Source organism: Rhinatrema bivittatum, chromosome 2, assembly GCF_901001135.1.
Source record: "Rhinatrema bivittatum chromosome 2, aRhiBiv1.1, whole genome shotgun sequence".
Lineage (NCBI taxonomy): Eukaryota > Metazoa > Chordata > Amphibia > Gymnophiona > Rhinatrematidae > Rhinatrema > Rhinatrema bivittatum.
In genome coordinates, this window is record NC_042616.1 from 578,760,770 (window position 1) to 578,774,053 (window position 13,284).

At 46.8% G+C, this 13,284-nt stretch overlaps 1 protein-coding gene across 2 annotated transcripts in view; it reads left to right on the forward strand.

Moving 5' to 3' along the window:
* The first annotated feature begins 924 nt into the window (after window positions 1–924).
* The window catches only part of MTCL1 (microtubule crosslinking factor 1), a 375,130-nt gene continuing 362,770 nt past the window's right edge, over window positions 925–13,284 (forward strand). For both annotated transcript variants that reach the window (XM_029591011.1, XM_029591012.1), the window contains exon 1: window positions 925–1,888. In XM_029591011.1, the coding sequence (XP_029446871.1) occupies window positions 1,229–1,888 (660 nt within the window). In that variant the 5' untranslated portion in view covers window positions 925–1,228. The remainder of the gene's footprint in view (window positions 1,889–13,284) is intronic.

A 13,284-nucleotide genomic window follows, 5' to 3' on the forward strand; every position in this document is an offset into this window, starting at 1 on the left:
TCTTAGCAAACAATTTTGGGGTAGATTTTAAAAGGTGCGTGTGCTTCTTGGCGCACATATGGATGTGCCGATTTTATAACATGCGCATGCTTATAAAATCTGTGGGCCGCGCGCACATGCGTGCCAGATTTAATAATCCAAAAGCACATGTGCAGGCGGCGCACGCAATGGGACCTAATTTTGGAAAAGTATGCGCGGTGGACTGAGAGGGAACTTCTCTACCCCCCCCTACCTAAACCTCCTCCCTCTTCCCCTCTCCTCCCCACCCCTTTAACCGGTCCTAAATAGGTACCATTTTTTTGTTGCACTACTTACTGCTCCCCTGGAGCAGAAGAAGTTTGCGCACACCGGCTGAGTGCTGGCGTGCGCTTCCCTGGGACAGCGGCTAATGACCGCTATCCCGGCTGGCCTCCGCCCTGCCCCTCCCACACAGAAGCAAATAATTTATTTAGTCTTTCTGGGATGGCCTTATCTCCCTTAAGTGCCCTTTTAACCCCTCTATCATCTAACTGTCCAACTGATTCCCTCCCAGCCTTTCTGCTTTGGATATATTTTTAAAAGATTTTATTATGTATTTTCGCCACTACAAGGCCATCTTCTTTTCAAACTCTCTCTTAGCCTGTCTAATCAATGTCTTACATTTAACTTGCCAAGGCATATGCTTTATCTTATTTTCTTCTGATGGATCCGTCTTCCAATTTTTTGAATGAAGGTCTTTTGGCTAAACTAGCCTCTTTCACCTCACTTTTTAACCATGCCGGCAATTGTTTGGCCTTCCTGTGTAGCTTATTGTTCATAAATGAACCCAACCTAACTCTCGCCCCTTCCCCAGTGAATGAAGTGGGTCTCTTTTCCGCTCTCTTCCGCGCGCGCGCGCGCGCGCGCACACACACACACACAACAACTGCGCGCCGCATGCCCCAGGGAGCCTGGGCTGGCCGGCTATGTGGCACATGCGCAGAGCGCCGCCGGTGGGGCGCGTGTCAGAGCCGGGCATGCAGCGGTGGGGATGAGGTGTAGCGCGCGAGCCCCGGAGCAGCGGCACGCGCCTCACTGACTGATGGAGACCTGAAGTGGCCGTGCAGTAGCGCGAGACCGAGCTCGAGCCCCGGAGCGGGAGGAGGGCAGTGTCGGCGGCTCCGAGTCCTTCCCCGCGCGCACGGGCTGCGCTGTGAGCGGAGGGAGAGCCGCCGGTGCTGCCCAACTCCCGTCTCCTCCTCCTCTCCCGATGGAGACGCTGAACGGCGGTGACTTGAAGCCGCAGCCAGGGGAGCAGCAGCAGCAGCTGCGGCGCCTGCACCGTGCCCCCTCCCCGGCGCGCCCCTTTCTGCGGGACCCCCGCACCCCGGCCAAGCAGCAGCCGCCCGCCCTGCCGCCCAAGTCCCCGCACCTCCCGGCCAAGCACCCGCCGCAGACCCGCCCGTCCCGCCGCAGCACCCCCGGCACTAAGGAGAAGCCCAGCCCGGCCAGGAGCACCGGCAAGAAAGCGATCCGAGCCCCCCCGGAGCCGCCGCAGCCCAGGAAACCTCTCACGCTTCCTCCTCCGTCGCCGGGGGATGCCGGCAGAGGGAAGCGCCCCGCTCCCGTCCCGTCCCGCGTCCACCACAACAACAACAGCAGCAGCAGCGGCGGCGGCGGCAGCAGCTCCTCGGACTTGTCGGACTGCGCCTCCGAGCCGCTCTCGGACGATCCCCGCCCGCTGCCGGCCGGTGGACCCGCGGCCTCCCGCGATTGCCAGCCGCAGCCCCGAGCCGCCCCCAGCCCCGGGAGCGGCAGCCGCCGGCCCCGCCGGGGAGAGCGGCCGCCGCAGGAGCAGGAGGCGGGGGAGGAGGTGCTGCTGCTGCGGCGGGAGATGGACGAGCTGCGCTCGGAGAACGAGTACCTGAAGGTGAGCGCTACCCGGGGGGGGGGGGGGGAGGTGAGCACATAAGGTACCCGGCAGCTTGCAGCGGAAACGTGTGCCTGGCAAACTCATTAAGAGCTACCGCGGCTGGCTGCCTGCCCATTGCCAAGGGTCCTGCATGCTTCTTGACCGATGCGTGCTGTGACAAAGATCATCTCCGGACACAGGCACGGCTCGCTTTTCAGTAACGTGTAAGGTTTGCTTGTGCGGCTGGAAACGATCGGATTTTGACTTGAACGGCCATAAATTGCCGCTTTCACAGCACAGAGCCAACTGGACATAAAGCCATCGTAACCCGCGCACGTCGCTCGTTCTTGCCGATCTTGAGACTGGACATGCGCTCGGACGCCCCCCACCTTTGAACCTGTCCTTAGTAGGGGGAGGGGCACTGGGCAGGCGAAGGTCCAAACGAAGGCAAAACCGTGCGCGATCCTGCGGCTGTGCCTTTCTTGCAAGAGGCCGGGCGAATCAATGGCTGGCGCCGTGAGCATACACCAGGGTTGTAATTGCAAGGCGATTTTAGTCTTGCAGCCAGTGCCTCCCTTACACTGAAATTAGAAATGGTTCCTCCAGTAGCCCGCCTGGTCTTCAGATTTTTGAAATATGGGACATTTCTAAAACTATAGATACTGCTATAACTGCCTAGTAGCGTAAAACTAGCGTGTTGAGGATGTGATGATATCGGACAGGCTTTGGTTTGGTAGTAGTAAGAAAGTATCTATAGATCTAAAAATACAAGAAGCTTGAGCTGATTGGGTAGCCTGCGGTAGAGTATAATTGGTTTTGTGTGTGCTTGTCGTGCCTGTTACAAGCTTTCTTTTTCTGTTCTTTCACCTAATGTAACCCATAAGGAGGAACAAAACCTGATTCGCCTGCTGCTTATTATTAGTCTGCAGGGATTGCTTAGTTTTACTAATGATGGCTCTGCAGCCTGATATAAAATCAGTCAACTCTGAAGAGGTCAGCTATAGAGTAACAAAGGTGCAAAATCCATCTCTGCTGATACCATTATACCCCACTGAGATTTTAGTTTTTAAAGATGCAAAACCATTTGTCTGTGCTGCAGGAGGACAGATTGTATGTACAGGGCTTTTCTCATCAAGACCTTTTTGCAGGACACATGTTCTTTCAGTGCAGGAGGGAGAATACAATAATAATAATAATAAAAGTGAATTAAAGTATCTTTCTTCCCCTCAGCATAGAGACTGTTTACCCTTTTGGTTCCTTGAGCAAACTGGCAGAATTGGCAAACATAATAATTTAGTTTTTAGCCTACCTTTCCATTTAATGCACAGGGCAGCTCGCAATATTATTAGTAATTCGCTGCCCCAAAACAGATCACAATCTAAGAGGAGGTAAAGTGATTTGGGATTTGAACCCTGGTTTTCCTAGTTCTTAGCCCATTGCTGTAACTACTAGGCCACTCTCCTCCTAGGTAAATGCTAGTGGAAGCAGGTCCATGTGCGGAAGATATTCAATTCTCTCCCACAGTAGGGAGAAGGATTGAAGTGCACCAGTGATAGCTGGAAGGAACATCATTGGGCAGTAAATGTCCTCTAAAACCTGCACCTGTAACTTTTTCCATTCTGTTTTCTCTCCTTATACAGATTCTTAAGTCACTGCTATTGCAAGGAAAACATTAAAATGAATGCTTTATTGATATTAAATAACAGTCCTTGATTCATTTGCAGATTTTTTCCAATCCCATTTTTTCCTACATTAATCCGACGTTTAAATCTGGCCCTTCGTGTGCTTTCTGTTTGAGACAGTATAAGGTTGTTGAGTTCAGTGGGTCCTGTGGCTGCATGCAGGGGATCTGGATAGAATTCACTATCTAGGGTCAGGCAGGCCTGAGAGCATCAAAAGGTACTGGGTTTAAAAATGAACTGATAGCACGTAGTTCCAAAACTGTCGCTCCTTGTTTATGCTTGTCCTTGTTTTCCCCCTCCTGATCTGTAGAACTTGCAGTTCTTAAAAAAAAAAGTTGCACCAAACTTAAATATATCAAGATGGATCTCCTTTTTGGAGGCATGATCTGTGTCCAGCAACACATTTAGTTTTCTTTTTGTGAATTTATATATTGTTTTCTGATTAAAAACATCATGTCTCCATGTGAAATATCTAGGTTTGTCCATAGTATATGGAATATTGGGTAATGTGGGCAGCTGCAAAGCAGCTTTTGTTTCATCCCGGAGAGAGCTACTTCCTTTCCCAACAGTGGGGCCAATGCAATATAGTGTGCTTAGCCCAGCGCACTGTATAACCCGCAGTTGGACATGGGTTGTATAGGTGCTAACTAATCCCCTTATGCAGTCTACTAGCGTCTGTTTCCTGAACCCCTGGCACATGCACGGGTTGTAGGAAAATGGGCACTGATAAATTCAGCGTCCATTCTCTGAACCTGACTACGGGCACCATAAGGAGTGTATAAATCAGTATTAAAGTGTTGGGCACTTAATATTAATTTATTCACTCCTTCACTTATTGCCCATTGGTTCTTTTCACTGACATTTGTCAGTGAAAGGACCAATCCCCTTTCAGGACAGCTTTCTGAAAGGTGATTTGTCCTTTCACTGACATGTGACAATAAAGGGACCAATCGGCAATAAGTGAAGGAGTGAATAAATTAATATTAAGTGCCTGACACTTTAATATTGATTTATACACTCCTTCTGGTGCCCGTAGTCAGGTTCGAAGAATGGACGCTGAATTTATCAGCATCCATTTTCCTAACCCCTGCATGTGCGCTGGTTTGGAAAACGAGACGCTGATAAATTCAGCGTCCATTTTCTTAACCGGCAGACAGCCATCGACAATGGACCTGTCTCCAGCTCGCGTTGTCAAGGAGGTGCTAGGTTGCCCCTAGCGCCTCCTTGACAGCGTGAGCCCTAATTTAAATATTGCATTGCGCCCCCAGGAGAGGTGCGTTTTTGCATCGGCCCCAGTAGGAGTCATTGCAGTGGTTGGTCTGATGCTGTAAGAAGCAAATCCTTTATGCATGATGCTCCCCGGTGGAGGGCCTTAACCTCTACCTCTACTGTCCAGAATGTTGTTTGCCTCATCCAGGCCTTGTTGCATGATGATAGTTTTTAATTCACAGGAGAGTGAGCAGGGTTGGTACAGATTTGCTGGTTTAGGAGTGCCAGAGTTTCAACTGGAAGGAGCAGCCTTCCATTGCTAAATAAATAAATAAATAAATAAATAAAGGATGCCATTTCTATCTGTGAGATATACAGTATCAACTCGTTGCCAGTTCCTGTGAACATTTCGCCTGGATTCTTTCTTGTTTGTTAAGGCTAGAAATGCATGTTGTATAATAGTCCAGACTGATGTGTGCATGTAATTGGGAAGCTGGGTAGATGGGGGAAAAAATATGCAGGTGCAGTGGTTCTCTGCTAGCAAGAGGCCCAAAAGAGCCAGGCTAGGTGCTGTTAAGTGTAGAATGGGGGATATAATTCAAGCACTATAAACCCCCCCCCAAGGCTGTGCTGTTTCTGGGTAGATCTGATAATGCTGTTGTAGTTCAGTTTGGTATGATCACACTTAAGGAAGAGGCAGTGTGTGCTAGTGGTTGGAGCTCTTAAAGCTTGTTCTTGCTTTCTTACTGGCTCTCCAGGTTAAGTCTGTTGCTTTCCCTTTGTGTCTCTTTTCTTAGTTGTAATTATCTTGAGAAAAAAAAATGTTGCTTTTGAAAGTTTTCATCCAGAAGTTGGCTGCGGGCCAGTTTCTGAAGTGTTAAAACTTTTAAATGCATGCACAATGAGTCTGTTTTGGGTGAAAAGTGCTATATGAACCCCAATTATTGTGACAGGCATTTGGGATTTGTTTTACATGAATATTCCATATTTGCTGGAATGGCAGCACCTCACATTTTATTGCATAAATATATCACATCTCTGCCTGTGGCAGTCATGGAGCGCACTCGGGCAGAAGTAAAAAAAAAAAAAAGTGTTGAAACCAAGAAAAGGCAAAGTGCTATAGAATGAACTTCAGTCTGTGGAAGATGCCTTTATTCTCTCTCTGGGAAGAATCCTTTTGTACAGTTTTTGCTTGTGAACCTCACCCCACAGTAAATAAGTTTTTTTTTCGCATTCTTTAAGCCCTTGAAAAGACAGAGGTATGGAGCTCTTTACAAGGTACCTGTACATGCTGCAGTTTTGTGTGAGTAAGCTTCAGTTCCAGCACCGTGCCTTGTTCTTAGGAGGGCGTCTAGGTTTACTTATGATATCGGCGGAAGAATGGCACAAATTGCGTTCTTGCCGGCGAGGGTTTAAAGGCTGGGACTGTCGCAGAACCTCACGTTGGATGCACACAAACTGACAAAACGCGTTACCTTCTGCAGACAGACCGTTTGCAGGCCGGTGCGCACGTGTTGCTCGAGTAATGAAGTAATGTCGGTCACTTCGTTGGCGACTGGTGTGGGTAACTCAAATGGAACAATCCAAGATGCAGAACAAAACCTTCCTTGTTGCTCTCTTTTTAGATGCTAGGGGACTTGAAAATAAAACTTAAGGAAATTCAGTATGGTTTTTGCATGATGATACTGAGTTTCAGTGAGGAAGAGCTTGTTATGATTGGGGCTGGCAGGCGGGGGGAGCATTGAGAATATAAATACTTGCCATCTCTCCCAAGACAAGGATGTCCAGGTCAATTGTTGTTGTCCTGAAGCTAAACGGAGGTGTCTGCTTGTTTGTGCCGGCAGTGGAACTGGTTTGATCTTTTCTCTGTTTTCATTTGGTCTCCTCATGCTGTACTCAGAATGGCAGCCCGAGCTTCTTTTCCCCAGCAGTGCGTTCTTCCTGAGAATTTTGTGTTAGTTTCTTGGATGCACATTCAGTCTTTGGTACCAACAACACCGATGTTTGCTTAAATAGTGCTTTGGACTCTCTTTAGGCACATGCCTAGCCTTGCCTTTCAGGAGGTGTCCTTGAAGGAATTAATCAGAGCTGTTGAGGTGGGCAGCGCACATGGATTGCTTTAGGTGATGCTATTAAACACAGAGGCATTTAGCTTATGGATCGGAGTGGAGCTGTAGTTACCGCTGTATGTACTGCAACTTTTGGTTTGCTTGCTGCATCTGTATGCCGGATTCCTCTTCTCAGAAATATCTGGCTATCACTGCAAGCTGTGGTTAAACTTATCTTTACTACTGTGCAAGCTCTGTTCTTTGATAACCTGCTTCACCGCGCTGTGGGAGGCTCTCCCATGTCCCGACTGTGAGCTGCAGTCTTCATTTCTTGCATAGCAGAGATTGCTCCCGATGCCTGTTTTTCATAATCCCATTTTCTCGCCATATGTGTATTACTTGCTGGGAAGAATAGCTGCACGTTTTTGTTTTTTTTTAATTGGTGCAAAATGGGTGAATGCAGTCAGTGGGCTGTCAGAAACTGCGTCAGCTTGGTAAACAATGGCAGGAGGTCCATGTGTCCGAGAGCCTCAGCTGTGTCTGTACTGAGAACATGCCCATTGTGCGGCGGGGGTTGGGGAGGTGAGAAGCAGAGTGAATTATTTCGTATAATGCGACGGACAATTTCTGTCTGGAACTCCCAGTAGATTGCAGCAACACCACACCCGCCAGCTGGCTGTTCCTGCAGCATCACCCGGGGCAGATAAGGTTCCTAATGAAAACAGCCATAGCTTTGATTGCCTTATGGTATATTTGGTGGTTATGGAAACCGAGTTAGAAGTGGCCCTAGCAGGTGCCTTGTATTAAATTTCCTTTCTTAACTCCAGAGTAATGTTCCAGGGAAGCGGTACTGGGTTATATTCATTCAAAGTATGCAGATACAAATTTGTCATTATTTTGCAAAGAATTGACCATAGAAACTGGGGCATATCTTCAGAGAGCATTGTTTCTCACATAAAATGGTTAAAAAAATACTTTTTTAAATATAACTTTTTGTTAAAATAGTACATTAAAAAAAACAAAAAACTGCCGGTTGTGGGTTCTAATAAAATTGTATAAATAAACTTGAATTCACCCTTCCTAGAAGCTCAAGGTGAGGTATGCATGCATAAATCACACAATCTACAAAACAATAGATATACAATATTTGTTAAAATATAGCACGAGTAATGTATATATACATCCCAAAATTTAAAATGTCTTAAAAAAAAATCTTGAAAAATCAGAGAGAATATTTGACAAAACAAAAAATTGTAAATCTAGCAGGTTCTTAGTCTGAGTCATATTCTATTACACTGAAATATTATCCCATCTTGGAGAGCGAGAGAGAACTAAATTTCCAAATTCTATATGAGATAGGAAGCAAACAGTTGTCATCTGTGCAATTTTGTGCAGAGCGACATTTACCAAAAGTCAGATGATCTGACTTGAAGCAATGCATTTAATGATCTCAAATCCTGTGTGTCCTGTACTTTCGAGGAATAGTTATTCTGTGTACCACAGCCAGAATGCAGCTGTACTCTCTCTGATTTGGTTGTTTTTTTGCTCTTCCTGTTTTGAGATCTTCATCGTAGATCAGCTTGCAAACGTTTCACTGAGCTTACTAGCCTGGGCACTGTGGAAAGTATTTTGAAGAGTGACCATGTAGCTTGGAATTTATTGCAATCTCAATTTTCCATAATAAATGAAATTGCCTCTAGTATGCCATCACAAAGCAGTGCAATGCAATGGGGCTTGAAGGTACTGAAACATAAGCGAATAAAAGGGATATTTGAAATCTTGCTGCTTTTGCAGTTTTAACACTTGGTTATGATTTTGGCAGAGACTGCTCAGGATAGCATATCGGGTATTTTTTTTGGTGCTTTGGTACTGCTGAGCCTGTTCTCTGAGCACAGACGTCTTGGTTTCTGTGTGTGTTTGCTACAGGGCTGTTTGCTTTCATTCCTTTATCACTTACTGTTCCAGAAAAATGGATTAATATCTGTTCTGCTTAGAAATATGATTGCAGAAAATGATTGTATGGCCCATTCAATCTGCCCAGCCCCCCACCCCCAATTCATTTAGCTGTATGATTCCCATCACTCCCTCAGAGGTCCCCTGTATTTATCTCATGCTTTCTTGAATTCAGATACTGTTGGATTTTTTTTCTCCATCACTTCTACTGGGCGGCTGTTCCATGCATCCACCACCAGGGGCGGATTGGCCTATCGGGGGATCGGGCATCCCCCGGTGGGCCGGTCGCTCCAATCACGTGGTCTGCCGTGAGCGGCCGTGACGGAGCCGCGCTCGGCAGACCACGTGATGGGTCCTGGGCCAGCCTGGGCGGCGAATCCCTGGGCCGGGAATCCACCGCTGTCCACCACCCTCTCTATAAAGAAATATTTCCTAAGATTACTGCTGAGTCTCTCCTTTCCATTGAACAAGGCTCACCTCCTATGTGTCGAAACTTTAGAGACAGTTGAATGTCTCTATCATGTCTCCCCTATCTTGCCTTTCCTCTAGGCTGCTTCTTTAAAGTGAGTTTTGTATAAATTCTATAGGGATTTGATTTATGCTTTTTTTTTTTTTCCTTATTTGGCAATATCTTTATGCACAAAAGTTTTTCCCCTATCCCCTGTCAGTTTTCTCTTGAAGGAACCTGTTTCCTGAATAGTATATGGTACAACAGTGACATCTGAAGTGCCAAATCTTTTGTAAGTCATGATAAGGTTGGGTTCAGAAGGTGATCTTTGTGCTCCCCTGTCCCAGCAGCAAAATGTGAACATTAACCGAATAATCCAGTACTTCACTTTACCCATAACATATATGTTTATATGTAGAAATTACTTCTTACCTGATTATTTCCTTTCCTCTAATAAGAGCAGGTCAAACTCCACCAGTGGGTTAGGCAGCCCTACCAGTAAATTGAGACTGAGTAAACGCTGACATTGCGGCTATATAGTCTCACCCGGACATCATCAGCCCGCCAGTATTCTCTGGAAAAGCCAAACTGATTATACTTAAACATTATCATTAACAATCAACTACTCATGCTTCCAACCCAACAAGAACATGGAGCTCAAACAAAAATAAGTAACATACGCACTAAACTAAGGGGCTAGAAAAGCCTCTTACCAGTCTTCAGTTATCAGATAAGTAGTAACTTCTCCTCCTCCTGCATTCTGGCAGGTCATTCCCCATCAGTGGGATGTTCCAGAGCTAATCCTGAAAAGGGCAAGAGGCTGCCAGTGGGCCAGTCAAAACCATTCGGGCTAGGGAGGGCATCCTCCCTAGCCTGAACATCCAGGTGGTAATACTTGGAAAAGGTGAGCAAAGATGACCACGTCGCCGTTCAGCACATCTCGGCTGGTGACAACAAATGAAGTTCTACCCACGATACTGCCAGAGCTCTCATGGAATGTGGTCTAATCTGTTTTGGCAAAGCAACCTCAGCAGCCACAAAGGCAGCTGTAATGACTTCCTTAACCCAATGGACTGTTGTTGTCTGCATCACCTGTGCTCTTATTTACTGTCTCCATGGAGCACAAATAGGCGATCAGGCTTCCGAACAGATTTAGTTAACTCCAAATACTGCAGCAAATGATGCTTGACGTCCAAGGAATGCAAAAGACTGTATTCACTTTCATCTCTGTCCCTGTCCAAGGTGGGCAGGGAAATGGACTGTTTCTTAGTGTCTAGTCAGATGAATCCAGAACCAGTGGGCTATGCACCTCTACCAGCAGATGGAGACAGAGCAAAGCTGACATCACAGTATATATACTCCTGCAGTGACATCAGCCTGCCTGTATTCTCCATCCCCCGCAGATGGTGGATGTGCCTCTCCCGACTGGGGATTGCTTCAAGTTTTAGAAGGAAAAATAAAAGGAAAACTTAAATTGCCTTGCTTTCCTGCAGTTATACCAAGTGGTCCTTCCCCCAGTTGAAAATTCCTGAGGTGATTTCCATGGTCCCTCAGATGAGTGCCTTGGTCTGGTAGCTGGTTTTATCAGCTGGCATGGACTTAGCTGTTAAAACAGTTGAAAGGCAGTGGGTGCAGGAAGCCGAGCACGGTGGTGATGGTATATGCCCTCTCCCCCCGCAGCTGGAGACAGACTCTCTACTCACCCAGGAAGGGCTGAGCTCAGCTAAGGCTTATAATTAAAAAAAAAAAAAAAAAAAAGAGGAGAGAGTGTTTTTTTTTTTGGTAGGGCTTCCTCTTTCCCCCAATCTCTGTGCTTGACGCGCCATTCCGACATTCGTTCCTGCCCCCCCCCGAGGGAGGATAAGGGACGTGGGCAGCCTGGTCGGTTGAGCAGCCATTTGGGCTAGGTCCTGTTTTTAGGCTTTTCTCTGTGCGCCACGTGGTAGGCCGTGGTGGCATTTTCACGTGCCTTTTCTTGCGCGTTAGGCTGCCCTCTTCAGGACCGTCAGTTCATGCAAGTACGTCTGGCTGTGCGTCCAGGTTTTGGATCCAGTTTTTGGATGCTTAGTCGGACACCTGCTTGGGTGTCCAGGTGATAGTGATGTCCGTGTTAGGTGCGCCCTTACCTGTGCGCATGATGTGGACCTCATTGGTTGTGCGCTTAAGTTTGACAGTGTCTAGCCTTGGGATGCCTACATTTTGGACGTGTATATATATATCTATATATAGATATATAGATATATATTGTTTTTTTGTATAAACAATTTTTATTGAATGTATCACACATAACTGGAAAACATAATTGTCAACGAGACAGTAAAACGTGGAACAGAATACAAATATTGACAATAATATTCATCGAATAATAAGAAACACCCATTATGTATTATTCCTGTGTGCCCATTTCCACATGGGTTCGAAATGCCAGGGTCGCCCATCCTGATGGCCCTTACTGAGTGGTATCCGGGGATGCTGCACTCTGAAACAACCCCCCAGGTCCTGGCAAAAAAGTCACAAAGATACAAGATAGTCTGTGATCAAAACTAAATCAAGAGTGTGGGAACCCATTTCTTGTCCAAGGGTGCAGTCGTCATTCAGCATTCAGTCATTGAGGATCAAACTCCGAGCATGGTGCGGCAAGGCTTGCAGATATGCCTCCCAAGTTCCCAAATAGAGTCGATGCTGTGCTGGAGACAATTTAGAAGTGAGGTTGACCATGTTTTTCATGCGATGAAAATTATTACACCAAGTCCAGTATGAGGGTGCTGACTGTTCCGTCCAATTAAGTAAAATAACTTTTTTCCCCACCAACCAAGCCTTTTTAACCAGAGTACGCCAACCCATTTTTCTAATAATAGGCTGGGGAATGCAATCAAATAAAATCAGCTGCGGAGTGATCGTGAATTGCACTTTCAATAAATGCTGCAGATAATTTACAATTTTCCCCCAAAACAACTGTATGAGAGGGCAGTCCCAAAAAACATGAGAGAGCATACCAATAGCAAGGTGGCAACGAGGACATGTGGAATCCGAAATAAGATGTGCTCGCCAAGCAACCTGTGGGGAGATAAAGGCCCGCCGCAGAAATTTATATTGCATTTCCCGAAAGTACATATTGCCAGTGGTGCTGTTTAAGTTCCCCATTCAAGCAAAAAAAGTTGCCACTGAAACCTTGAATAATCCATCTTTTTCCCAACGCTCTACTGAGGCGACATACGTGCCCTTTGACACATCCCGTTGGAGACCCCTGTAATACAATGTGAATTCAGCTGGATGCACACCTTCAGTCGCCTGCTAAGCGTACTGACGGACTGGCGCCTATAGCTAAGAAACCTAAGCGCCTTTCCTTCTGTGCTGCCTGTCATATTTGGGCATCTCAGCCTGGTGTGTCCTCTAACTTATGCCAGTGCTGCTTAGAGGCTCAGGGAGAGTTATCTTCCTCTGATTTTACAAAGCCTGGTTCTTCCCAGCCTGATGAGGACCTGGGTAAAGACATGTCAGGAGGGGCGCCTGACCTTGGAACTCACTTAACTAGTTTGTCAGTGGGGGAATGTAGCTCACTGGGCACAGCACAGGTGCCTTCTGCTTTTTCCTGGGTAGAATTTTTTTCAAGGATTGCAAGCCTTTCTTCAGGTGCGGTCCTCAGCCTCGTCCAATCCGGTCAGGTCGGATTCACAGGTGGTGACCTCTCACTTGTCCGGTCCTCTTGTAAGTGCCAAAGTACTCCTAGATCGACAGCAGGTCTTCCCGATAGGGACGCAGATGGCACGGATGAGGCCGATTCTGACTCTCTGGAGGATGGGGAAGTTCCTCCGGGACTGGAACCGTATAGGACTGTGTTGCAGTCCTTTCATAGAGATGAGCTACCAGCTCTGATTTCCCAGACATTAAAGATGCTGGGAGTACCTGGGGCAGATTCCATGTCCGAGCCAAAGAAAAAATCCCATTTTGGTTTCTTTGCGTAAAGCCTCTTGTTTTTTTTTCCCTGTTTATGGAGGCCGTTCAAGAACTGATTAATCTTGAGAGGGGTGCCCTGGAGGCTAATTTCAAAGGGGGTCGTGTTTTGGAAAGCCT